The sequence below is a fragment of the Telmatherina bonti genome (genome assembly GCF_933228915.1).
Source record: "Telmatherina bonti genome assembly, chromosome: 22".
Classification (NCBI taxonomy): domain Eukaryota; kingdom Metazoa; phylum Chordata; class Actinopteri; order Atheriniformes; family Telmatherinidae; genus Telmatherina; species Telmatherina bonti.
The window spans coordinates 17,694,373-17,722,328 of record NC_136631.1 but is presented as its reverse complement, the minus strand read 5'-3'; the positions used below and the strand labels follow the sequence as shown (position 1 = coordinate 17,722,328).

Genomic DNA, 27,956 nt, shown 5'->3' with positions numbered 1-27,956 from the left:
AGAGGTATAATTGTTGGTATTAAGACTACCATAAATGGTGAATCAGCACATTCAGGGAGAAAAAAACATAAGCAAGTCATTTAATCAAGTTAAAAGAAAAACAAATAATTCCGGTAGATAATGTTAGTGCACTTTTCCTTTAAAAGAAAAGAAAAGAAAAAATAAAATAAATACAGTCTACGGTGGGTAAAGACAAGATGTGTCACTTCTTTGTACTTCCGCCTTTGCCTCCCACTGTTCATCTCGAAGAGGGGGGGGGAACTATCTTGACATATAGCCGTACGTTGTCGAGTAGGCGCTTTCAGCACAGGGCGGAGCTTGAATATTGAACTTGTTAGTGTTGTCTGCAGTGATATCATAAAGCTGCAAAATGAATGCAGACTCATGTGACCGACACCCATCTCCATCCCTGGGCAAGATACAGGTAAGTAAACATACTACCCACCATTACCATCTTTGTGACATATTCCGCTGATGACATTGGCTTTTGCCGTAGCTTCTGTCTATATTATTCAATAATGTCGTTTGTAATGCTTATTCCCTCCGTAAAGATAATGTCTGCATTTACAGGAAGCAAGTTCTTACCCTCTCTGGAGCGTATTACAGAACAGTGTCAAGTGCTCGTCAGGCATGCAAAAGAAAGCTAACTTAAACCCGTTTTCTCTGCTAATGCAGGCATTACTTCACAAATTTATCAACACCCAGGAGTGCTTTAGCCCAGGACTACCAAAGACGTCCCACGGCTGGGCTTCTAGTCGGATACATTGCTGTGTCATGTCAGTAATATAGTATTTATGCTAATAGTATTTATAGCATTTATACAGCCATGCTTAGCACTGCCTAGAGCTTGCTAGGTGATATACCAATTGATCAATATTTGAGACAAAATACTGACATTATCTGATATCCGGTTTCAGGTACAAATATGTGGAAGATTACTCTTTTAAAAAGTGGCATGGAACAATGGGCTACAAGCTTCTATTGACTGCTGGAGCACTTTCACATACTAATTACATGGGTGGATTGATAGTTTTATTGAATTGGAAGCCTGGTTCCATTATTCTGATGAGTGTCTGGCTTACTTCCTTACAGGAAAGGCCATGTTGTTGCAGGTATAGTAAGCTTTTCTCTCCCTAAGTGCAGTGAATGTTTGCAAAACCAGCCCACATTTTCTGTGTTGTGTAGGTACTATAACTGGGGCAAAAAAAATGGCTGGCAAGGAGAATAAGAAGAGGAAGGATGCCAGCTGAGCCCCTCATCCCTTTGCATCTACTGCTGCTGCCGCCAACATCAGAGTAAAAAAACAAAAAGAGAGATAAGAAAATGGCTCAGTCTGTGAGGAGGCCAGAGACCTTGGGAGCCATGAACCTTGAGGCCCAGAGAGACAAAACCAGGACTAGCTACTTCTGCAATGTGAAGACCAGGTCAGGCCTCTAAATATGTGGGATTACGGGAGGAAAAGTAATCGAAGGAAGTATGCATGTGACAAGTTTGGCTGGTGTGTGCCTCTCGGATTAAAACACACTACAATTCAGCCTTTCATTAGAACCTGAAATGATTTTAGATCAGAAGAGGATTATACCCAATTGGAGCACACCTAGAAATTGTTGTTAAAACATGCATATTTGCATGGGGTGATTTCATCCATCCTGTCACTGAAGGACTCTATAACACATCATATGGGGGAAAGCGGCTACATCTTGCCAGGAACTCTGGCACTCTATTGCACAGACAACTCCTACTCCACTATAAATAACTCAGAGCAGACTGAATGCTGCTCATTCGATTATTCACAGTACAAATACTCACAGAAAATCCTCAAAGCCTTGCAGGAAAATCCTCCTCAAAACGACATTAACATTAAAGTGTTTTTTACTTAGCTTTTTGGTGCAGTTCACTCTAAATGTTTATCTAAATAGTTAATGTAAAAATGCCTTTCTTGCTCAAAGAAAAAAATGACAGCTTTTGCCTATTTTATGGATTTTTAACAATCCTACATTGGTTATTGTTGAATGTCTTTACATTTTTCTGGTTCATTGTTCATTTAAATGCTTGTTTGATTTTTTTCAAACAAGAGACTTTGTAGCTAATCTTGTATGTTTAAATAGAATTTGATGAATTCCCACAAAAAGTTCACTTTGGCATTTTGGTCAACTTGCATGTGGACATGATTTGAGTTAAACATTTTGTTCTTCATGTTTAGGACTCCAGGTTAACTGAATCAGATGTCCCAAACAAATATTCTTAGTCACTAACTCAAGGGACATGGGACTGTAACTACAGAATACACCAGATAATAGGAACTTGATTTTAGGATGTTTGTATTTTTGTCAAAGTCAGTAAAATCTTAAGATAACTATTTTTACTTCATGTTAAGGTAGGACTTAAGAGTAAATTAAAAATAGAAAAAGAAATTTCCCATGGCAGGGGTTGCAGCATCATTCCCTTAGTTTTTCTTTCCTGGAAAAGTGTTTTTAAATAAAACCTTCCACAATTTTGGCTCCACAAATACCTGTGCTCATTGTATCCAAAAAAATAAGCTTTAACCTTCATGAATCCACTTAATTATTTTCAAAACATGCAGTTTTGCTGAAATGCTCATTTGCAGATTTTTTTTTTTTTTTTTTTAAACCAGTAAATTTCAAGGTAAGGAAAAAAGTTTTTCTATCAATGACTCCTTCGTTATGCTACTCGGCAGAACAGTTTATTTACCTCTGTCGAATCTTCCTGAAGCTTTAATAAAAACCAGCCTCTTTAGTTTGGTTTTTGTAACAGCCTTACATGCAGTCCCCCAGGATATTTGATCAGCCATCTTGACCTCAACAGTTTTTGGGAACTGCTTTTGTTTAATTGCATCACTATCGGAGGCAACTGTCAAGTGAAAATGATTTTCCATCAACTTATAGCTTTCTCCTGTTATTTAAACATCAATTATTTTTTATTTCACATTGCCAGGTGCCTGGGTAGAGGAACTCATGGTTACCGATGGCTCAGATGAGGCTTGAAGCTTTAAAATGAGTATTCCTTCCTTATAGCCCGCGAGCTAGCCATTCTCCCAGCTCTCTAATTAAGTCAGTAGATGTTATCTAAGAGCTTAAAGCTCTTGAGGTTTATAAGCTTCTCCTTTTCTTTTAGTTTATTGCTACACTATGGGAATTTAAAAAAAAAAAATCCCTGGTCTTGCTCATGACTGTTAAATAGTTCTACATCCTTTAGATGCTATAAAATATATGCATTGTTTTTAAAGTAGCTGTAATTAAGATGTCTTTTGAAAGACTGAGTCGGGAGTCTGGTTTTATTCTAAATTAAATTAAACGTTGTCAGATGCATGATTCCAAATTTAAGTAAACATTAGTGTTTTTTGGATGTGAGAACTTTAGGATCAATATTTATCTGGTGCATTTATAAGAGATTTAATTAGTGTAAATAAAATGGTGCAGGATGAGAAGGATGAATTATCTGATGATAACGACTGCATGGCACTCCTTATTGATATAATGGTATTGAATTTGTTTATGCTTCTCCGCCTCTCAGGTTGGGATCCAAGCTGCCCGCTGGAGTCTCCCAGCCTCCGCAGTTTGCGAAGCCCCCCTGGGAGACCCAACCTCAGGCCCGAATTATGCAGCAGGCTGCAGCCAGCAGCCAGCTTCAGAACAAGCCCATCATGAGCCGGCCTCTTAACCACATCCACCACATCAGAAACCCCAAGCTGCGGCAGTACTACCTGCAAGGTGCTCCTGGAGTGTTTGATATCTTCAGGCAGGACAAAAGCTGTTTGCATCATGTGGGAGGAATTGCAGCTTGAATTTGCATATAATTTGAAACCTGTGGGCAGCTTTCTGTCTAAAAGTTGTATTCAGACAGACAGGAAAGCAAAATATGTTAGCTATGTGAGAATTGTTACAGTATTCCTCTCTACTTCCTCATACTTGTGTACTGAGTACTTTGAAAGGAGTTATTACAGTTGTCTTTTTTCTTCCTCTCTCTGTACAGGGACCTCATTGGATTTAAACAATACTGTAGTGGCAAAAGAGCATGTGGGCGGATCATCAGATGTGAGTCACGTGTTTTTTTCTTTAAAACATAAAATTTTAATTTCATATATTGTGGTTAGTGAGGAGTCTAGCTGTGGGAGCAGGTAAGAGGAAAGTCTGGACATTTGTGTATTTACTGCTTGATTTATGTAACATCCGATTAGTGTTGCTATGAGACGCACTGTATAGTTTAGTATACAGTGATTGGTCTGGCAGTTTATGGTCTTGGAGTTTGATAGGGAGTGTCGAAGGTTGAAAGATGAGTGACAGAGAAGGTTCAGCTTCTCTCCGACACCATGGGGAAACAGAGTCTCTTTAAGATCATCTGCAACCACTACAGCCGCAGAAATGCCTTTTCAGACATTTTTTCAAAGGTATTTGTCATCCATTGTTTGTATCTGACTAAGCTTGAACTGGGGAAAAAAAAGAAAAGAAATATTTGTTTGCCTGCTGTGATAAGTTCTGTTATCGCATGTTAAAATACAGCATTGATGATCATTTAGTTTAGCTTTATGTACTCATTATTACTATCTCTGCATTACATTTGCTTTCCTTCCAATGTCTGCATATTGTCTACATGCATTCCATTTTAAGCCTTTGACTGATGACAAATTAGTAAAACATTTATCCCAAGATTATTTTACAATCATTTATCCCGGTGATAATCCAAAACAAACTTTTTATTGAAGAAAAATGCACATTCACAGTTAAAAAGTGCTCACACCCAGGGAAAAGCAACTTTCTGTTGCCACATTATCAGTCAGGCACCAGTTATCTTATCTGGGTCATTGGATCCGTTTTTCATTGGGTGATGGCGATGATGTGTAACTCACACAGCTTTAACTTGATCCTACTTTTAATCAGTTGGGGGTTTTTTTCCCACAAATGTGCATAATACCTCATTTAGAAATGTTGCTAGAGTGCACACAATGTAGACAGCAATTACTGTCTCTAGATGTTCATGAAATAGTTCCTATGTTTTCACTCAAGTCCTTAAAGAAAACCTTGTGGAACCGATGAGGCTAAAACCTTCATTGAGGGAAAAAATATCTTCTTTTTCTTATCTGTAAGTTGAAGACCTCATTAGTATTCTAGGGTACTTTGAAGACAGAAATGATCTGGAACTGTAAAATAAGATGTTGATTTGTGGAGGTGTTACTAAAGACTCTTTACTTTAACAGCAAAATATATAAGAGTTTGCAACGCCAAAGAATCCAGGGTTGTTTTGAATACGTTTGTTTTTTTGTTTAAAAAAAAATGTAAACAATGCAGAAATTAAAATAAGAAATTTTTTAAAAAATACGTTGATTGATGAAAATCAAAATAACTGAGTTGACATAGGATCTAAGTTAAGCAGTGGGAAAAACTTGCATTTCATCATAAGAGCCTTAATTCATCTAGACATGGTTTTATTGTGGTTTGGACCTGGTTTGCTTTGTTCAAGCCAGGATGCCGTTCAGAGAGGAATAAATTCTGGATTGTGCTCACAAATCCTAAAGACACGTCAGGTTTTTTGTCTGTGCAGTGGTAAAAATAAGCCTAAACATCTGCACATTCAGTAGGACTGATCAAAATTTAACAGAAACTCTTGAGTTCCTGTTGTTGCTTTTCTTGATATGGAAAACAAAACTTTGCAAACTGTACCTGTAAGTAAGTAAATAAATAGATGTGGGTTTAAAGAAAAAAATATTAACTAGGCAGGTAACAGTAATTCAATCATAATCAGATGCTGTAAATATTCTATTAGAGCCTATAAACTGGAGTAAAGCATCGACTAAATCATATTTTAATTGATAAAAATAGAATTTTTGTCTTTCAGTTTTCATTTAAATTGTGTAAAACTTTTAATGCTTAATGTAAAGAATTTAGCACCATCTACATTAAAACAACAGTTTTTTTTTATTATTAAATGCCCAGTGATGTTGGTCAATTTAATTAAGATTTGATGTCTCAGTTGCTGTTTGTAATTTTTATGTGAATTACAATTATTGCATTAAATCAGCACGTGGCATTGTCTTGTGCTGATTACTGGCTGCAAAACTAAATCAAATTAAACAAGTGATTCAGTAAAGCTCTTAAAATCATGTCATGTCATGTCATCATGTCTTTCGCAAGATTAAACACAAGCTCTTGAGTTTTAATCTTATCCTGCAGAACTTAGAGAGAGCTTGAATAGGGTACGGTCTATCTTATTCACGCCTAATAAATTGCTTTACTAATTTAAAAAAATAAAGAAATAATCTTTTGGGGGGCTTGTGAGTGATGAGATTTTAGCTACTTAGGTGGAAAATGATCATGATTGTCTTGTTCTTGTGGTTTTTGTCCATACAGGGTCTCCCGGGGGACACTGTGTTCAGCGTTTCATCAAAGTTTAATAGTAACAGTGCTCCCTCATTGGATGAAAGTAAAATGCGTCACACACCCCCCCATAGCTCCACACAACCCAACTTATCTGCTGCCCCAATACCCGGAGAGGTAAGAGTCAACTGTTGGCACATGATGACACCTGATGAGTGATGCACATGAGAAAGTGTGCATGCTTTTTGTTGAAATGGTAGGTGAAATGAAATGACAAGGTGATGGTGATTTGAAATGCAAAACAAGACTTACCACAAGATAAAACAGGAAGTATGTTGCTCCACCCTCGTTCATGCATTAGTGCCTCTCATAAACATGTAACTTTTGACTAAAATCAGACTAATAACAATTTTTTTTTTGCCGTAATAAATTATAGAAGTGCTTTTGTAAAACTGTCTGACCTCACATGTACAGCCCTCATACATCTGCAGGAGCCTGATGTGAATGCAAACACAGAGAGGAGGAGCAATGCATTGTTGAAAGAGGAAGTGGTCACTCTAGCCTACGGGTGACACAGTGTGTCCATGTCAATGTCAGAGCTAATCTTATCATGGCTTCTATTCTGAAGCAGCTGCTCTTAAAGGGAAAAAACACCTCAACCAGTGACGGATCAAGTCAGCTAGAACCGGGCTCAAATGCTGTTCTCAAAGAGAAGCCGGACGCAGAAGCAGATCAAGACTGTTTTGATACCCTTGCTGCTCAGCCTCAGTCCCCCTCGCCAGAGGCAGAATATGACAAACTACTGGTAAGCTGAAAGCATCTGTGTTTTCTGCATGTTCTGCTGTTAAGATATTGCTCATTTTGTGGTATGTACAGCTTATATTTGTCAGTGTTACACTAACTATTACCCAAAAAGGGGGAGAAATTTAGTTTTTAATCCCACTACATTTCTGTAACCGCTCTAGTTACCAGCTACTGTGTATGCTAAGATCAAGGATTAAGATTCAGGAAGATTTTTAAACTAAATGTTTTCCAAACCATTTAAAATTATTATGTTGTGAATAAAAACAGAGGTATGTGTCAGGATTTTCCCCTCCCAGCAAAATGACTGATACACACAACATGGGAAACCAAAGCACAGCAAAGTGATCTGAGCTTGCAGTTTTCTTACTATATGTAACTTAGAGCTGTCAGATGAACGGAGGTCAAAATGAGATGAGAAAGGCCAGAAAAAAACCTCAGAGTGATTACTTGGAGGATTTCTTGACTGATAGATGGAAGTTTAGATTGAGTTGTGGACTACCAACAAACTGTTAACAAACATCATAAGGTAAGGAAAAAAAAAAAAAACTAAAAATCAGAAGAGGATGGCTTCTACAGCAGGTTCAGAGTTAACAACTTCAAGCAGCCCAAGCTGGAGGTTTTGCCATGACTGTCACTTATTTAAACATCATTAAAGATCCGGATAAGACTCAAAAGTAAAACACATGCAAGATGAACCAGGATTCATATAGAACTTAGGTCATGTTGGCTGCATGAAAAATTAGGTCATTAAAAAGACCAGTAATAGTTTATGTTCAGTTTAATTTTAATCTGATGGCTGCGCAGTGGTATAGTGGTTAGCACTGTGGCCTGACCGCAAGAAAGTCACTGGTTTGAACTTCAGCAGGGGGAAGGTTTGAGTGGTGGCCTCTCTGTGTGGTGTTCTTTGTGTATGTGTGGATTCTCTCCGCATACTCCTGCTTCATCCCAGTGTCCAAAGACATGCATAATAGGTTAATTCAGTGTTTCTCAATTCCGGTCCTCAGGCCCCCCTGCACTGCATGTTTTATAGGCAACCCTACCTTAACACACCTGACTGAAATAAAGGGCTGCAAAGAACTTGATAAGGAAGTTAAAAAAAATCTGACTCAAGTGTTTTGGAGGAGGAGCATGTCTAAAACATGCAGGGCATGGGGGGCCTGAGGATTGGAATTGAGAAACACTGGGTTAATTCGTTCTCTAATCAGGGATCTCCAACTCTAGTCTTCGAGAACTACCACCTTGGAGGTTTTAGTGTTTCCCCTCTGCAACACACCTGACCCAAATCAGTGGCTCATTAACAGGCAGGTGCAGATAATGGCAAAAACTTTACATTGGAATCAAGTATGTTGCAGCAGGGAAAAACTAAAACGTGGAGGATGGTAGCTCTCAAGGACCGGAGTTGGAGACCTCTGCTCGAAATTGTCCTTAGGAGTGAGTGTGACAGTGACTGGTTGTTTCTCTCTGAGTTGGCCCTGCGATGGACTGGCAACTCTGGACAGATCGCTGGGGGAACCACTGGGACAGGCTTCAGCTTCCCTGCAACCCTAAATTGGACTAAACAAAGCTTTTATTTTAAGTTTAGTTCTGCATGTTTCTTCAAAGCTGGAATTAAACATTACTTCAAATTTTTTTGTTTCATGTTATTTACTTTTTTTTTATTTTAAATATGCCTTGTATTTTCTAATGTTTTATTGACACTTTAAAGCACTCTGCTATATGAATATACTTGCCTAATCTGTTAAGAATATGAAAGAATCTTTGGGCTGTAAGAATTTGCTTTTGTCCCAATTCGATTCCGATTTCTTTTTCTTTTTTGGGTGCCGATTTAGATTTAAATTGCAATTCTCACAACTCCTCGATATTGCTGACTTTTATAGACTAAAAACAAAAAAAAAATGTACAAAACTGTTTTTGCTAGTTATTTTTCTTGATTTCAATTAGGAAAAAAAAACAACAACACAATAGCCAGACCATCATTTTGCTGCTATAATACCCAAGAAGTCAAGTAAAAAATCTATTTTAAACTTAAGAAAAATATCCCGATATTCAATTTTCCCACCCTTAATGTTTACATTTATTGCATTTCACCATAACACACTGTGTGATTAATGTCTCATGTACATAGTGAGTATGTCTTCTTCCTAGTTATTGGTATATTTTATTTTCAACTTTGATGGTAACAGGATGTGGAGGCGGTGCCACTCCCTGATGGACAGCTGTGCTTATTGGCTCTGCCGCCAGAGTGCTGTGAGGGGGAGGGACCAGAAGCCAAGGCCTACCTCAAGCTCTTCTGCCGCTACATCACTGACCGCAAGGTGGGGATGAGACGCACTGCTCTGATCTCAGCTTGCACATTAATGAGTTCATCTCAACGGTGTATCTGTCTTACAGGGTGTGGTTACAGGTATCCTGTTGGTCACTCCTAATAAAATCTTCTTTGACCCGTGTAAGACGCACCCCCTGGTGACGGAACACGGCTGCGAGGAGTACCTTCTGTCATTCTCTGTCGACAATCTGGCATCTATCTCCTTCTTCTCTGACATCTCACATGTGCATTTCAACACCTCCCAGCAGAGGTCAGCAGTGATTACATGATGCTAAATACACAAGACAAACATACTCAAATCGCACAAAAAGCTAACAAAAGTTAAAACGCAAACTTTTTTTTTTTTCTTTTTTTTTTTTGTAGGAGAAAAGGAAAGCTTATTTTTCAGAAACTGAAAAATGGCAAACACCTTGCAGGCGGCCTTCCAAACGATAAGGAGGGAGAGTCTGTTCCAGCTCTGGTGTCTACGGCTCCATCAAATTTGCCCAACCTGCCTCTGAGTCTGACCAAAGAAGCTTCTGAGGATGAGGAGCCAGAGAGCAGGGACTTGGCGGAGGCTGAGCGGGATCTGGACAGCAGCCCTCTTGAGGTGCAGTCAGAGGAGTCTGTGGGCAGTCTGGCTGTCCTGAGCAGCGCTGCTTCCTTCTGTTGTGGAGGTCAAGAGGCAGTGAATAAGTTAAAGACAGAGCTTGCAGACACAGGGAAATCCTCCGTTCAGAGTCAGACTGCAGGTCAGATTTACTTCCTCCTGATCAATGTGTTATTTTCTTCTTCTTCTTACATTGTATTAACTGTAAGTGTGTTCATTCTCTAGTGCCTCGGAGGCCATCTGGGGGTAATCTTGCAGGTTTAATGTTTGTGCGGCTGCGGGTTCAGCCATCTGCAGGAAAGAGGAAGGGCTCTGGAGGTCTCCAGCTGGGCTTAGCTAAAACCCTACCCAGAAGGGATGCCTGGCTGGCCTTGTCACAGGAAAGGTAATTAAAGTCTGAGTGCAATTGTGACTAAGATCTAGTTTCTATTATGCAAATCTCTGTCCTAGCTCCTATATGAATTTGCATCTGTAGGATTACTCAAGCTAATAAGGTAATAAAGTAATCATTATTGGCATAATTTTAGGCACCGGATCCTCCAGACACACATGAAGGCATGGCTAGCTGTTTTAGTAGCTGTTGAGCAGTAAATGTGAGTTAACTGAAAACATGCTGCTCCTAACACAAAAAACTCAACGCAAAAAAACTGTTGTGATTTTTCATATTTAGGCATCTGCTGACTGTGGATCTAAACAATTATTTAATGGTGTTGGTTGACAAGAAGCAGCGAAGTACTCCATAAGTGTAACTTTGTGGCCATAACACTTCAGTATTAGATATGTTGCCTCTGCACAGCCGTGGAGGGGATGTTTTGCTGGCATAGGTTTGGGTCAATTTGTGTACCAGAGTGGGCAATACCCTCATCCAGTGGATATGGGGAGTCACTGAATAGTTGGAGTATAAAAATTAGGTGAATAATTTTGTAGGCTTTAAAGGTGGAGTATGTAAGATTTTCAAAATAAATTAAATAATAATAATAATAACATGTAGGTTCCAATCTGTTCATATTTGATGCGTTATTAAATTACAAGTTTAATTAATGACAAATGACAAAAAGCTTTTTTTTTTTCTTTTTTCTTTTTTTTTTTTTTACTGGTAGGCAAACATTTAAGAAGAGTCTTTGTAATTAATTAAACTTGTAATTTAATAACACATCAAATATGGACAGACTGGAACCTACATGTTTTAAAAAAAAAAAAAAAAACTAATTATGATTGTAGTTATTCTTTAGTTAAATTTTTTTTTAAATATTGAAAATCTTACATACTCCACCTTTAAAATCAGCCGATCTGAGACCATTTGTGCTTTTTAAGGTTTGCCAGTTGCCATTTATACAACTCTTATTAGTTGATATTTACAAACCCTAAATGATATAGATTGATCTTATATATGAAACATAAAAAAATTAAAGCATTAAAGCATCATTAATGATGTTCCAACAATGAAATAGTTTGAGTGTCAGTGTTTCAATGCAAGTGTTGTGCGTTTAAGCATAGACCGTGGCATTGCTGCTTTTAGCTGAGTAAATGATCACAGCACCCTCTATACACCAGCATTTAAACACTCATCCATGTATCTGAGTGACTCTTTAACTTGGTGACCCACAACTTGGGACCTTTTTTTTTTCCTAAAAGGTTTTATTTGAGGTTTAAAAAAAAGCTCAAGAAACTTGCCTGCAATATTTAAGCGATAACTGCTTTCAAAATGCCGCTGAGGACAACATCCCATCAAACTACGCCTCTGTAATAAGAAGGCCTGAGGAAAAAAATCCATGACAACAAAAGCCACTCAGTGTGCTCATAGTAGTCTCATTTCTCTGCATGTTGATGCGGCTGTAGCTGTTGTTTGTCAGTTCAACAATCTTGAGTGAGTCATTCTTCTCCCGCTGTAGCTCCGACGAGCTACATGCCTACCTAAAGCGCTGCCGGCCGGACTTGGTTATACTTGAGGGAGACAAGGAGGGTGAGGCAGACTGTGGTGAAGAGGGGTTTGTTCTTATCGAGGACAAGGAGGAGGAAGACGAAGACATGTTCCAGAAGCACCGCAGCGCAGTGGACGATTGGGAGGTGAGCAGGTTCATTTTGGTCTCATGGGATAGGATTGGACAACACAACAACAACACATAGATGTCACTGGTACAACAGACTAGCAGGTCAGTCTGTGTGAGACACCTGAAGAAGAACATCTCTATAGACTACAATGTTTCATTCTTAACAAAGAAAAAAGCTATTTTAGTGCATTTGGAAGTTTTCATGTCTGTCTTTTGAAAGATGATCATGTTTTTTAGATGGTGTTGATGGAGGAGAGTAGGGACAAGGCGACCCTGGTCATTGACAGGGATCCTGAGGGGCTCGGGAAGATTGTGGAGATTAGCCGGATTTTGGAGGCTTCGCATGTCAAAGAGGTGAGCAACACATTCAACGCAAACAATGCTAAAATTTTAATAGACTATTTTCCATCCATTTTTGTAAAATTAGTAGCAAATTGTGATTGAGAAAACAAAAGTAGCAACATATTAATGCTAGTGGCTCAATAAACTTACCTGATAGGCGTAAGCCTTATTATGATAAGCAGTTGTCTTTTTAATTGTTTTGCTCTCGTTGTTTTAACTTATAATGATGATCACAACCAAAAGTCATCATTACAGAATGAATGTCATTAACAAAACAAGTGCAAAGTGCATTTCTTTCCTGCATAACCAGCATGTATCTAAGGTCAGTTTTTGCTGATTTTAGACTGTTTTATGTGATCAGTTATTCTATGAAATATCATGCATTATAGATTTGTCTTGGTAGATTAACCGACTTCTTAGTGTCTAACATCTGATCTATGTGTCTGTATTGCCTTATAAGTTAACACTGAAATTAAAAATGGGTCAAACATTAACATGCTGGTTTTGTCAACTTTTTTTTTTTTTTTTAACGTAGGATTTACTTCTGCAAAACCCTTTCTGTAAATAATTCACTAACTAAATTTAGTAAAAGAGAGAAAAGGCTAATGTTAACGTTACATCCACTTTTTCTCTCTTCCTTTTTCTTTCCTTCAGCTGTGTAAGGAGCTGCCTCCGCGGACAGTCGGCCACACTTGGCAGCTGGCTTACAGCACATCCCGACACGGCGCTAGCCTCAAAACTCTTTACAGAAAACTCTGTGCCATAGACTCTCCTGTGCTGTTGGTCATAAAGGATGCACTTGATGAAGTAAAGGCTCATATGTGAACTATAGATGCAATCTTATTTGACTTCCCTGCTTTGTAATTATGGCTCCACCTTGTGGCTTTCCCTCATCAGCTCTTCGGAGCCTTCCTCTCTCACCCTCTGAGACCCAGTGAGACATTTTATGGTACAGGAGAAACATTTCTCTTCATGTTGCACCCTCGCTTCAAGGTAAACCATTCAGAGCGTGTTCCCATAGCTGTTCTAGTTCAGCTAAGTCATTGAGCATCTTCTAGGCTTTACAAATATTGTATATTCATATGAGGTCAGGGAGCAAAATATTACATAGTTTCAGCTGTAAAGAGCGGATATGTTCTAGTTTTTTCACAGCTTCCTTTGTGCTTTTTGGAAAAGAAGTAGCTTCTGCATTGATGGAACTAAAATTTGCTGAATTTGTTTAAGCACTAGTTGTAACCCCGTTTTGTCGACTGTTCAGTGTTTCAGATGGACTGGTGAGAACTCCTTTTTCATTAAAGGAGACTTGGACTGTTTTGTTGTTGGTGGAGGCAGGTAATACCTCTTTGGATGAAATTTGTAATGACGGATGTTTCTTTCAAATTGATCTGAAAAATGCAATTTCCTCCTCCTAATCACTTCCTTTCTCCCCAGCGGTCATTTTGGACTGTGGGTGGACGAGAACCTGTATCTGGGCCGTAGCAGCCCCTGCTACACTTTCAACAACTGCTGCCTCGCAGAAACAGATGACTTCCGTGTGATGGAGCTGGAGGTGTGGACATTCAGCTGAGGGACCGGGCGACCACTTCAACCGACTTCGTCGCCGCAGATTGGCTTTAAGACAGCATTTATCACGGAGCCAAAAACGTGAAGCTGCAGCATCATTTATTGATAACATCCATGTAGAATATCACAAACTGCTTGACTTATCAGTGCGATCACATGCTGCGGATGTTTGCTGGCTGAAAAAGGCTGATCTTAAACAGCTCACTGTGCCAGAGAGGACTGTTTTTCTGTTGGTCGACTCATTCCTGTGGGTTTGGCTACTGAAGTGAGTGGAGCTGAACTGTTATGAAACTGGATTCTTTGTATCCTTGTTTTTGAATAGAGTTGGTTGCGAGTCTCAGACAAGGGTACTTTGCTATAAATGTGAATCTGCAACCTTAATATTTTTCATTATTAATCATGAAAGCACGATGATGCTCCTATTTTATTAATGCAATAGCACTTTCATGTTCATGCTACAGATTCAAGACTCTTACTATAAGATTATTCATGTGCATGTGTACAACCAACAGTCTCAGAAATGGCTCTTTCTATAAAACTAATCAACATTTTCATGGGTTGCCATCCACCAGTATTGCACACATTCATGTTAAACCCTTATTAGAGATTCTTTTATAATGTTCATTTTGTCCCAATCATACATTGCTGTGGTTTCTGAACACTGAAAAGAAGACTTGAATTTCTTCACATTCATGCAGTTTTCTCATATAGCATTAACTGTAACAGTTCACTCAAATCTGATGATCCATATACTGTGCTTGAATTGTACCATACTGTGGATTCATTAAACTCAGCGCAATGTAAAATTGAAGTGTTCTCTCTTTCATATATACACACATGCATATCTATCTTATCTCTGGGCACTCTGACTTCCTCCCACCGTTGAAAGACATGCATGTTAGGTTAATTGGTTACTCTAAATCAGGGGTGGACAGCTCCGGGCCGCAGTCCTGCAAGTATTTAAAGTTCCTTGTTGCAACACATTGTGACACCTATCAGACTTGATTTGCAGACTTGTGCCGAGCTTGAAGTCAAACTCAGCACAAATCTGCTGCTAAGCCACTGGTTTGAGTCAGGTGTGTTGCAGCAGGGAAACTCTGAACACTTGCAGGACTGCGGCCCTCGAGGACCAGAGTTGTCCACCCCTGCTCTAAATTGTCCCTCGGCATGAGTGAATGGTTATTTGTCTGTGTGGCCCTGTGATGAGTGTCAAACTGTCCAGGTTGTACCCTGCCTCTCGTCATATGATTGCAGAGATAGACTCCAGTTTTCCCACAACTCTGAATTTGACTAAGCGACTAAGAAAACGGTTTGATGGGTGGATTTCATATCTCTTATTCATCTATATATGTATAAATAAAAAAAGCCACACAATCTTCTTTGTATTAAAAAAAAAAAAAAAAAAAGACATTTTATTTGGTGAAGAAAAATGACACACAGATGAAAGACATTGTTGTTCCTCTCAAGGCTTTTAAGCAGATAGACACCTCATGGACAAGACACTGTATAACCTGGAAAGTGTAAACTCCAGAACAACTCATTTGTTTGACGTCTCTTGATCCTGCTTTTCTTTTATTCATACACTAAAGATATGAGCCCATTGCACATCCAGAATATATTTTCCTTTCTTTTGTCTGGCTAAAGGTGCAAGCAAACTGTCAGTTTAATCAGCACATATTAATGTCTGTCTTCAGCTTAAAGAACAGCTTTTTTCCCCCCCATATCTTCATAAATATAAAGCAAATTTAAATCAATCTAATGACTTTATCTGGACAGTGCTCTTTGGTGTGTTCATATCATACAGGCAGATAATCTTGACAAAATGTAGTAAAAACAAAACAAAAAAAAAGAACCTTTATTTAAATGTCCAGTTTAACTTCTTCCTGCTGCTTTAAGTCCCCCGAGTCGGAAGGCATTCCCCCTAGCAGTTTCAGCAACAACATCAGACATCGCCCGGCTCAGAAAGCTTTCAGGCGAAGTCTTCACCAAATGCAAAAATGCAACTAGAGGCAACATTTGCAACCTCCCCGACTCGGGGTGCACTTTGCAGCAGAAATACTCACTCAGCCATTAAATATTGCACAGACACCACAACAGTACGTTGTGTTGTGATGCACTTAGGATTTGTCTTTCACTCTAGAGTGACCTGGCGGGCCTCCGTCTACATTTTCTACTACTGTACATAAATCAGCAGCTACAAGCAGAGAGAGCAGGTCTAAATGTGTTTAAATGTTTGTTACTGCTCTGTGTGCAAGGGATTTGTAACTTGTACCAATCACAATACAAAAAAAAGTGTTTATAAAACTTCATTTTTACCAAGAAAGGTTTAAATAAATAGTAACAAAGAGGACAGAAGGCAACAACATTTTCCAGCTGCCAACACAGACCAGAAAGCTTCTCTACATAATTGTTATCATTACCCAGAGGAATGATTATCACTTCCTCAAGCAAAATGTCTTGAGCTCAATCACACACACACACACACACACACACACACACACACACACACACACACACACACACACACACACACACACACACACACACATTACTGTGCTATGTACTCCTTAGCTTTCTCAAGCCCTTTTTTAAGGAAGCTGATGTAAGTGGATGTGGAGGGATCTTCGAGCCCACTCGAAAAGCTGAAATTTGCTCCCTCCTCCTCCTCTGGTTTCATAGACGTTTGGTCCAGGAAGTAGTTAGCGTTAATGTGGTGGACCTAAAAGAGACAGATGATGGCATTTACAATGAATTCTTTCCCCAAAAAAGTGGTAAGACAATTTCTTATTTTGAGATACAGTAAAGAATAATCACACAGCTCTGTGTCCAACTGATAAACAAAAAAACCTGATTACATGTAGCCAAGAAATTAGAGCAAGTTGGTTACTAAATAATCCAGGACTTATACTTTGAGTCATGAAAACAAGCGAGCATGATGTTGCTTTTAATGCTTGTTTTTTTGTCAGTCCTACAATAGTTTCCATTGTTGGTAGCAGAGTCAGCTGTTTCATGCTGCTAATGCATGAAGAATTCAGAGTAAACAATGCTTCCATATGATTCATACTTTAATACATTTTTAGTCACCACTTACCGATTCCTAAAAATCCTCTGGCTGCAATTTTCACCTTAAATTTGTTTGCTTTCTGACATTTCAGTTTTGAATATTTGCATAATTCATTACAAGGATATTTACAATAGTTCCATTGGGCAGTGCCACCATCATCTCCACTGGGAAGTTGTACTTTTCCAGGTGTAAGCGGGCCTTTTCACTCAGCGCAGGGTTCTGCTCATCAGCCTGATAAATATCAAAACAGGATCATTCTAAAATTGCACTGTTGTGCTTAAATGGCAGCTTCCTTGTTGAGCTAGTTTTTTCACACTGACAGCTCACCTGCATGTCCTCCAGCTCTTTGACTAGAGACCAGCTGCTGATGAAGCTCTGGTTGAGCAGAGCCAGGACGGGCGAACTTTCCAGGACTGTCTCCCGGAGAGTTCGCCCCGAACCTACAGAGGGCAGAAGAAGATCCGTATAAATGAATGGATGCATTTATTTTAGTGAGACTCTCACTCCTCCCTCTCAGAAGCAAGTCATTATTACCATTTTTCAGCAAGACAGCTCAAAAACCATCAGGCTGAACATCCTGACAGTTGGAGCATGAGCTAAGGAAGATGCCACAAGCTCCAGATCACTTTCTTTACAACTTTGCCAGACGATGCACTCAGTACATACACTTCTAGTTTGACATCATTTCTATTTTTCTCTTTTTGAAGTAACCGTCATCCATCCCTCTCTACCTTTGAGATCAAACTGAAAACCTTCCTTTTTCATGAATCTTATAGTTAAGATATGAGCATCTCCTGAGTTGGAGTCTGCATGTACAGGACCCAGCTGTCCAGGTTATGCTCTTTGCTCTTATAGTTAGGGGTAGTCTAGCCATCCATTACTTTTGCAGCAATGGGGATGTCACCGTAGTACCTTGCTCCATTTCTCTAATGTATAAAGATATGACAGGATTGCCATCTCTAACATATTTCTTCTTTTTTCCGCAGGTCTTCCTGAATAAAAGCACCTGTACATGTTGATCTGTCTTTCCTGTCCTCTCCACCCCAACCACTCGAGGCAGATGGCTGCCCTCCCTGAGCCGGGTTCTGCCGGAGTGTTTCCTTCCCACTGTCGCCTCATGCATGCTCAGGATGGGGTATTGGATAGAAATCATGATTCGATGCAATCTGTTGGTTTCTATTAGCTAGGCTATTCATGAACTGGCTTGAAATGATGTGTCTGTAAAGTTCCCCGAGACAACATTGTTGTGAAGTGGCGCTATACAAATAAAGCTGAATACAACTGAATTGAATCATTTGTGCTCCAAACCAAACCCACCATCTTGAAAGCTAGATTAACTGAACACGGCTCTGCTTCAAAGAAATAAGCTCCTCGTCGGAGATCTCACCTCAGCAGGATTGGTCATCCAAAGCCCCCCAGAGCAGAATGGAGTGCACAAGTTTTTTCTCTGCTGTAGCTCGCTCAAAGGCCTCTGCAAAAGGCAGGTAGGGCACCTAGGGCAACAATTAAAGAGCTGTGAAGCCATCCTGGCAGCACACTGATGGTTTATTCATTCACTTATCAATGCTTACCTTCTTAAAAGGGTAGAAAGCAACCTCCAGACTGCGAGTGGCCTCTTGCTGACTGATCTCTGAAGTCCAGTGAATTTCTTCAAAGACAAACTGGATTGGCTCACCACCACTTTCCCGCCTGTCGATTACATTTCCATCCTCGTCCATGATAATGGAAGGAGTAGAGGGGCCAGAGGACTCCAGCTCTAACTGCAAACACAAGTTGTCCTTTCAAACATTATAAACGCAGAAAAAACAGTCAGCTCATGCTTTCAACTTCCTGCGGACAAACTGAAACAAAAACCTGTGCATGACCACTGTAGAGATAAAAATTAAGACGGAAATAAACCAACTTTATAACTTTTGGCAATTCACAAAGCATTTTGACATTTTCAAATAGATGCCATGAGATATTTTGCCTCAAAAGTTAAGTAGCACTGTGGCTTCACAGCAGAAAGGTCCTTGGCTAGAGCCTCAGCTGAGGAGGAGGTTCAAATGGTGGCTTTTCTGTGTGGAGTTTGCATGTTCTGCCCATGTATGTGTGGGTTCTCTCCATGTCCTCTGGCTTCCTCCCACTGTCCAAAGACATGCTTGTTATGTTCATTGTTTACTCTAAATCGTCCCTAAGAGTGAGTGTATATCGTTGTTTGTCTCTGTGTGGCCCTGTGATGTACTGGCAACCTGTCCAGTGTGTACCCTGCTTCTCGCCCAGTGATTGCTGGGATAGGCTCCAACTTCCCCACCACCTTGAATTGGACTCAGCAAGAAAATGGATGGTCTTTGGTGCACATTAACACCATCCTCAGATCCACTCCCTCAACCACAAACATCTTTACTCCATAAATGTCCAACTCATCTGCAACTGCTAGAATCAGCGACAGGATGTGGTCCACACAACTCCTTTCATCTAACAGGGCGAGTCTGTGGGCATGCACCTCCAACAAGGAGCAGCAAGGTTCATTGACATACTTATTTATTTCAATAATCAAACTTTACTACAACACTGTTTTTTTGTAGGAATGATCAGTATGATTAACATATAGATGATAAACCCTGACCCCATTGTTAATAAGACCACTTACCAAACTTCAGACTCACCAGATGTAAACACACTCCACTGACCTTAACACATCTTCAAAACGATGCTCGATGCATTTGGACACAACGGTTTATAAACTGTAGAAGGTATGCAAAGATCACATAGATGTGTGTGTCCTGACATGCTCACTGAACCAGACTGCAGACTTGAAGTCCAAGTTCAACAGAATTAATAACTCGTTCATACATTTAGCTGCTTTTTATAAGATTTTACCATCACTGTGTGATTATTTAGAACCAAATGCTTTACTTTAAATTTTAATTGATTGATTTTCATAAATTTAATTTGGCATTTTCTTATTTTTCCTCGTCTCTACCTCATCTCTGTCTGCCTCTGCACATGGCCGTTCAGTCTGGGGATAATTCATTGTCATAAGCATTTACGTGCAAATTCAGTCAGCAGCTGGCCCATCCTTTAAATTTACAAAGAGATTAGCTTTCATTACGCTGCGAGCTACAAACATGTTCACAAAACTGTCATAGTTTTCTTAAGAAACACAACAAATTAAAGAAGATTCATAAGATTTTATACATGAATGAGTTCCCATGTGCTTAAATGTCTATAAAAGAATTTTTTTTTAAAAATAACACCAATATGAAGGTACACAATAGAGTACAGCAGCTAAAGTGAAATTAAATTAAATGACTCATTTCCTAAGACTAACTGCATCCCTGCAGCAGTACCTGAGGCAGGTATCCGATGTCCACCTCCATGTTGCTGCTCTCGCTCGCTCCGTAAAGCCACTCCATGTCCACGTTCAGAGATCTGTGGTAACAACAGGAGGAATTAGACGAGACGTACGCTCAGTAGCACTACACATTAAACCTGTCATGTGCTTGAGGGGGTTACCTGTCACTGGGGACATATAGGTGGAAGTGGCGGACGTGAGAAGCGTCTTTAGAGATGATAATGTTGCCGGTGAACTGACCTGGGGTGAACCAGAAGGGAAAGTCTGGAACATCATTGAGCTGGAATTCTGCGTGAATCCTGTACAGGTGAGAGAATGAGTTGAGTTTGTGCCATAAGAGAAGGACGAGCATGGAAGACTTTCAAACATTTAAACAGGGACTGGGGCTTTTAAATGCATGAACATGACAAAAATGCCATCATGAGATTAATAACATCAACACTGAGCTGAATCAGACTCTGCAATGTTTTTTTTTTTTTTAAACTCAGACCGTGGCTGCCTGCTAGGATAAACAACATCATTAAAATTCAAAGTATGTACTGGACAACCAACACTAAGGGGAGGAATGCATAAATCAGTAGTTAATATGGTGATAGATAAAAAGGTTTGGTCTTTTGCACCTCCTGCTGACTCACTCCTCACCTGAAGACAATGTCATAATAGAAGTCACTGCTGGCACGAATGCAGGCGACCATGCCCTGTGGAGCAAAACGTGACTTGATGAAGGGTCGAGGGTGGAACATGCGCAGTAAAGAGTGGATGAGAACCTGCGGCAGGAGAAGAACAGAATTAGTTTATCTTGGAGCAAGCACAAACTAAAATTCAATAGGATATTGAGTTGGAGGGGGGGGGGGGTTTCCCCAAGGACCTCTTTTCCCTTTGGGGTCGGAGGGTGGTATCGATTGTTGGGCAGATATCCAGTAAAGATGTTGAGCTCGCTGGGAATCACCCAATATGAGTCTCCCACTTCCACCTTGTTCTTTGGGGGCAAGAACACTCTGAACTGGCTGGCGAAAAATGACGAGGAAGGCACAGCAGGACTCCTCCAAGAGCGGAGTCCATTCAGCGAACTGTGTGAAACCTGACAGGGACATATGCACAGAAAGGATTTTCTCACTTTTCCACCAAAAGCTCATTTAGAGACTCAGTAATAACTGCATTAATTAATCTCAAGCGCATCCCTTTGACACTTTGTCTTTGAAAATACATTGAATTTGTGAGAAAGTAAAAAAACAAGCTCACGCCAAGGAATCCATCCCGACTTTTGGTCATGGAGTCTAACAGGAGAGGCTGCATTTTGGCCTCCAGGATAAAAGTCTCTCCATTAGGATCATAGACCACCTCCTCCTCCTCCTCCAAATTCACCGGTGGTGTGATCCCTGTGAAGAAGCCAAAGCAATGTGGGTAAAGGTTATATGTGATTAAAAAAAATGTTTAAAAAGGAAGAAAAATAAACTAAAATGATCCACCTGTGAGCTTCTCTACAATTGGTTTAAACTCTTCAGGACTGAGATAGAGGTCATGGTCGGTGTCTAAGGAGGAGAAGAGAAAAAGCCCCTCGGCACCCAGGGTTCGAATACTGTCCTCCTAATGGTGAGCCGTGGGACAAAGACAGATCTTTATGCTCTTCAGACATTTTCAGTGCTTCATCAAAACTAGGACAAACATCCATTAAACATCTAAGATAGGAAAAAAAATGCATAAATACAGGCACCTTTACAATGACTTGTAATATATGTCTAAATCATAGAGGAATACAGTTTGGTCTGTGGTGCCCAAGCTGATTATTCAACTTCTGCAATCCTGCCTTCTTAAAGATCAGCCCTGAAGCCACAGATTTTCTTGCATGAATGTCAGTCAGACCACCCTTTCTCTGGCAGATGCGTGCCTGCCAGCGTCTGTACAATGGAGGGGAAGGGGGAAGGGGGGTGCAAAAGCAACTTGGAGACCCTCTGTAGGCAAACTAAATGTGGATTTAAAGCTAAGGCTGCTGTTTTACCAGTTGGGAAACAGATCCACTCATCTAATAAAAACACGGCGGGGTGGGGAAAAACAGCAGAAGAGGCACTTCAAGTCGTTTGATGAACGGACATGTTAGAGAAACAAGCCTTTTATTAAAATGCTAGTGAGCGATGAAGAAGCAAATTCCGCCAATCTGATAATCACTGGTCATTAAATGCAGCACGAGACGAGAGCAAAGTTTCTAATAAGCATTTCAGCGCTACTAAGTTAACTGTGAGACGTGATTTGCAGATGTGGATCTTACATGACGTTTGAGGAGCTGGGCATCTTGGTAGTATTTAATCCCGAAAGCGAGAAGGGGAACAGCACAAACAATCAGCAGGGTCCACACCCCCCTGGAGAACCGGGATCCAGAGACCGAAATCTGGTGCCCATTCTTCCTAATCTTGCTCACACTGTCGGGTTCTCTTTTATCCACGTCTGCGGCCATCCTCGACCTCTAGCGCAGCTCTTTAGACGAGGACATGTTATTCAGACAACGTACTACAACAACTGCCAGCAGTAAATTCCTCAATGTGAACTTTTCTCTTAAAAAAGTGGAAAATGTGCTGAAAGCTCGGTCGGCCTTTCAGCCGGGAATGGCGCGTCTTTTCCAGCCGTGGCCGACGCTGGCAGCAGCTGTGAAATGTTAGCTAGCAGCAGCACAGATTCCTTATTTCCCACATCCCATCTGGAACCATATGGACATAGTTAGATATGTCAAGTTAGACAGTTGTGGCTCTGATAAACCGGAAGTTGTAATTGCGATGGAAAAAAAATAAAAGCTCCGATGATCACGCAACTTCTTTGCAATGAAAAAACATTAAGATGAAATGTTTATAAACTACAAGACGGACTTTCATATTTTCCCTACGAAAGAACAAGCTTTCAATTGAAAATCAATATACATTGTGCTGCCTGCACAGTAAGAGTTGATCAAAGTAACACGTTAGATTGCTTTTATTTCACAACGAAAGATAACCGGAAGTCAAGCTTCCCTCTCGTCTAAATAACTCAAACTTGACAGAAAGGCATAGACGTTACATTTAAAGAGGTAGGGTCACTTTGTTCGTCCAAAGAATGTCAGCTAATAAGCTTCAATGATAGGTTTGGATGCCAGTTTTCTTTTCTTTTTTTTAAACTTCTCAAGTCAACAAACATGGATAAATGTTCCCTCAGTATTTCAATAACATAAATATGACAGGCGTTTATGCAACAACAGCGCACTTTATAAAGTGTAATTAAGTTATAAATCCCCTCCTACGTTAACAAACACGTCAAAGTGTATGTAGTATTTTAATATAGAGCAACTTCTAACCCATATAGGGTTTTGTAGTTCAATCTTGAGTGTTACATCCTATGGTCTTTCACATAGTGTATATGTTTGCCTCTGCCCCAGAATTGTTTTTAATCTAACCTAAAGCAATTGTAAAAAAAAACAAACAAACAAACAAACAAAAAAAAAATTAAAAACACACCTGTTAATGAACTTCAAAATATAGTGTGATAGCGCATGCACATAGATTGCATTTCCTCAAACATCAACATCAACATCTTATATTTTGCAGATACTGAGTTAAAAGAGTCCATTATCTTACTGCAGTACATCTTCAAGTGAACATATCTTTTTCACACCTAGCTGCAGAAAACATTTTTGATGACCTAAAATAACCAAGCACACAAATGACAGACAACTCAATAAAGTATATTTTTTAAAGCGTAAATCACATTTAAAATAAAACATATTTGATAGGATATTTAATTTAATTTAATTTAATTTCTTCTGACATGGTTAGGCTGCTTAGTAAATTTGCTAAGTTTGTTTTTCTTTTTTTTATGTTATCTTGTGTTATTTAATACAATTGTGCATTTTAATTGATGTAGCTGAACAATGAAGACTACATAAAATGACTGCTACCAAGAGAACTCCAAACAAAATTAAAACCTATGATGTCAAGGTGTGTTTTACCCCAGTAGTTGATGAGGGGTTCATTAGGCTTCAGCATGCACTGTGCCTTTTATTGGACATATCAAGACACCAAAGGGGCATTACCAGAACAGTTTAAGTTGAGGACAGACTATGAGCAAGAACTGTTACCAAGTATACGCTACAACTCCTTCATGCCCTTTTCACACCAAAGACCCTTATTGTTCAAGAAACTTTTCCCCTTGATTATACAAATTCATTATATTGAACGTATTAATAGCCATCGTCACAACATCTACAATGTGTATTTTACAAACAAAACTGTCCAATGTGCATCTCAAATCGGGACAGACATATAGACAGAAGTACATCCATAAGATGGCCTGAAGTGAAAAAGAGAAAGAGGAGAACATTCATGGAAAGATTAAATCTTGTCTAGCATGTAGCACCAACAGATAGAGGTTCACATAGTAGGAGGGTGTAAGATGCAGGCAGACATACATGGAACACCATACCCAGGTGGAATAGTGCACAGAAACATCAGAACCATGTTTAGGTTGGAACGTCAAAGAGGGGAAGTGGGACATGGGAATTGTCAGTCTCAGATACTATATATCTTCCTCCTTACCACACACAAAGATTAAGTTTCATTTGATCTTTTCCCAACATACACTATTCACAAAAAGTTAGGGATATTCAGCTTTTGGGTGAAATTTCACAACAAGCCTAAAATGCATTCAAACCTGTACAGGTGAACTTAATGTGATCTTCTCTAAGCTTTTAAATGCACATGTCCAACTGTTAAATGTTTCAATAAATTTTGCACAAGTTGCTGTTCTCTAACAAGGAGCTCAACGGCAAAAATCACGGCAGGTGTGTGATCCTTGAATTGACCAATAAATGTCCTGGTTCAATTAGAGCTGGTGTTTAAACAGTTGTCCTCATCATGCTGTTCACATTTTGACATCATGAGACCAAGACGACACCTAACAATGGAACAACAGTCCCTTGCCATTGCGATGCTTCAAACAGGACATTCTCAGACAGAAGTGGTCACTGAGCTTGGAGTGTCACAGAGTGTCATCAGCAGGTTGCAACAGAGATATCGAGGGACCGGAAGAGTCACAGGAAGGCCTAGAAGTGGACGTCCTTTGGCCACATCCCGTGCTGATGACCGCTACATTGTGAACACTGCCCTGAGAAACCGGATGATGAATGCCACTCAACTCCAGGCACGTTTAAGAGAGGTGAGAGGCACCCAAGTGTCACGTCAGACCATTCGGAACCGTTTCCATCAGCGTGGTCTGCGTGCTAGACGACCTGCACGGGTACCTGACCACACCACCAGGCACAGGCATCATCGTCTTGCATGGGCCAGGGAGCATTTACGCTGGACGAGGAACCAGTGGGCCTCAGTGCTGTTCTCTGATGAAAGTCGATTCACACTGAGCAGAAAGGATGTTGGAGACGTCAGGGAGAGCGCTATGCATCAGCCACTGTTGTCACCAGGCGAGCTTTTGGTGGTGGCGGTGTTACAGTGTGGGCAGGGGTGTCCACTTGGTACAGAACTGCCCTACACTTTGTGAATGGTACAGTGACAAGCCCATACTACCTGAATAACATCATTAATCCAGTGATTGTGCCCCTACATGAACAGCACAGGCCTAATTTCATCTTCATGGACGACAATGCTCCTGCTCATCGAGGCCGCATCATCAGGGAACGGCTGTTGGAGACTGGTGTACCTCAAATGGAATGGCCTGCACTCTCTCCAGACCTGAATCCCATTGAAAACCTGTGGGATCAGCTGAGCCGTCGTGTAGAGGCTCGAAACCCTGCACCCCAGAACCTCAATGACCTGAGGGCTGCCCTTCAAGAAGAGTGGGATGCCATGCCTCAGCAGGCAATAAGTTGCCTTGTGAACAGCATGAGACGTCGTTGTCAAGCTGTAATTGATGCTCAAGGGCACATGAGGAGATATTGAGACGTTCAAATTTTTTGTTGTGGTGCAACTACCATTGTTGTTACCTTTTGTGTTGAATGAATTTTTTGAGATGAGGAAATCAGTAGTGCATCCTTCTACTTAAATGTCTTACTTTTATGATATTATATCACTGTAGCATGAACATATTGCATTTTCCATAAATTTCACCTGAAAGCCAAATATCCCTAACTTTTTGTGAGTAGTGTATTTCACTTTCCCAGACAACTAAATTAGCCTCTCCTCTTTTGAATGTTCTAATTTTATTTTAATTGATGATTAAAGTGTCAGTAGATATCATAGAGCTATTATTGATAGCAAGTGTCACGGTTAGAAACCTTCTGCCGCATTTGACTTTCACCAGGATACATTGTTTTAAGAGAGAAGAGGAAAGGCATGTAGCAGAATGTGATTACCCTAAAGATTATTTAAGTTTTTTCCTTTCTTTTTTAATCACTGACTTATAAATGATTTCCTCCTGTCTTTTCTTGAAGTGTGTGCAGTATGTAAGTCACCAGGCTGTATCCAATAATGTCTGTGCACTAAAATTCATTCACATTTACCATGAGTTTTTAAAATGAGATAATGTTACTGTAAAACTTAAATCCTTTTCATTCAGTTTTCAGAATTGGGATGACAAAAGATAGTTCGACATTTATATAAACCTTTTTGTTTATTTATTAGGAGCAAATTTAATCTAAAAAAGCCAGTGTATCTGACAAAGTCAAGACTGATGAATGTTACTCTTGTAACTCAAAAATATGCTTACAATATATTCATACACAGTTGTTAGATCTACTGGTCTTTAAGTCATAGGAGTGATATTGATCAGTTTATTAATTCGCATATTCACAGTTTAGAATTTTATTTTGTCTCTTTGTCCTCCTTTGGCTCCTGCAGCTGTGTTGCTTTTCAGCTTGTGTTTTTTCTTGTGTAATTTGTGTATTATTTTCTGCAGTTGGATCATTTTATGTAATAACACAGACGCTTACTTACAACTGCCCTGCAAAGATCTCCAACTTGCAACCAATATCCTGCAATTATTTGACATAGATTCGAGTTGTTAAATATCTATATCAGTGCTCCCCCTTGTGGCCATTGCCTTCAATTACATAAAATGCTGAAAGAGGACGTAAAGGGACAATACAATCCACAATTTTTGCTGTAATAATTCCATTCCACTGTTCAGTTCATAAAGCTGCACAGAAAGGATACCAGTGCAGTGTATGGTTCTTACCCAAGCAGTCCTTATTGTTAAAAGTATAAATGGAAATGTCATCACGGAGTTCCTTTTCTACATTTTAAACTGCAACGAAACAAGTCAAAGAGAGTCCTTTTATTTTTTATCTTTGTATGAACAAAGAGGCATGAGCCAGACAGAGGAAGGATGCCAGGACAGTGTGTCACTGCAGACCGATTTGTAACCCGGCCAACACCTGGTGCAACGCATGCAATCACACAAAAAGGGTGTGTAATAGAACAAAAGACAAGTTTGTCCTCATTATGGCTTTTATCCTGAAAACCAAAAACTTCTTTCTGTGTAATTTTGTTTGTTGAAGTGAGTCAACCAGCTGTTTGCATTCAGAACGACATGTGTCAGAACAGTAAGCAGGCTAACATCTGAGCTGCTGTGAGATTA

General features: G+C 39.8%; 2 protein-coding genes across 4 annotated transcripts; one reads left to right on the top strand and one right to left on the bottom strand.

Annotated features, from left to right (window-relative positions):
* Window positions 1-303: 303 nt before the first annotated feature.
* Window positions 304-14,716, top strand: LOC306772442 (oxidation resistance protein 1). 3 transcript variants are annotated; one of them, XM_079261903.1, is made up of 16 exons: window positions 304-424; window positions 1,186-1,424; window positions 3,535-3,731; window positions 3,994-4,055; window positions 6,366-6,509; window positions 6,964-7,137; window positions 9,320-9,451; window positions 9,528-9,712; window positions 9,826-10,193; window positions 10,277-10,436; window positions 11,944-12,118; window positions 12,340-12,456; window positions 13,099-13,251; window positions 13,342-13,437; window positions 13,703-13,776; window positions 13,876-14,716. In XM_079261903.1, the coding sequence occupies exons 2-16, from the start codon at window positions 1,324-1,326 to the stop codon at window positions 14,009-14,011; spliced, it is 2,274 nt and encodes a 757-aa protein (XP_079118029.1). In that variant the 5' UTR covers window positions 304-424; window positions 1,186-1,323; the 3' UTR covers window positions 14,012-14,716. The 3 variants fall into 3 exon arrangements, with proteins under 3 accessions (XP_079118029.1, XP_079118028.1, XP_079118030.1); XM_079261902.1 differs by having other exon boundaries at window positions 6,961-7,137; XM_079261904.1 differs by lacking the exons at window positions 304-424; window positions 1,186-1,424 and adding an exon at window positions 1,435-1,498 and having other exon boundaries at window positions 6,961-7,137.
* Window positions 14,717-15,447: 731 nt separating this feature from the next.
* On the bottom strand, window positions 15,448-23,023 carry selenon (selenoprotein N). Its single transcript, XM_079262389.1, has 12 exons — window positions 22,675-23,023; window positions 21,878-21,995; window positions 21,651-21,787; window positions 21,277-21,489; window positions 21,051-21,175; window positions 20,570-20,707; window positions 20,404-20,485; window positions 18,643-18,831; window positions 18,459-18,564; window positions 17,399-17,511; window positions 17,201-17,302; window positions 15,448-16,726 (listed from the first exon to the last, which is right to left on the bottom strand). The coding sequence occupies exons 1-12, from the start codon at window positions 22,858-22,860 to the stop codon at window positions 16,556-16,558; spliced, it is 1,680 nt and encodes a 559-aa protein (XP_079118515.1). The 5' UTR covers window positions 22,861-23,023; the 3' UTR covers window positions 15,448-16,555.
* Window positions 23,024-27,956: the final 4,933 nt, after the last annotated feature.

Coding starts and splice junctions, on each gene's coding strand:
- LOC306772442 (XM_079261902.1), top strand. CDS start 1,324: ATGGCTCAGTCTGTGAGGAGGCCAGAGACCTTGGGAGCCATGAACCTT. Junction 9,452..9,527: donor GCTACATCACTGACCGCAAG/GTGGGGATGAGA, acceptor TCTGTCTTACAG/GGTGTGGTTACAGGTATCCT. Junction 10,194..10,276: donor CGTTCAGAGTCAGACTGCAG/GTCAGATTTACT, acceptor TTCATTCTCTAG/TGCCTCGGAGGCCATCTGGG.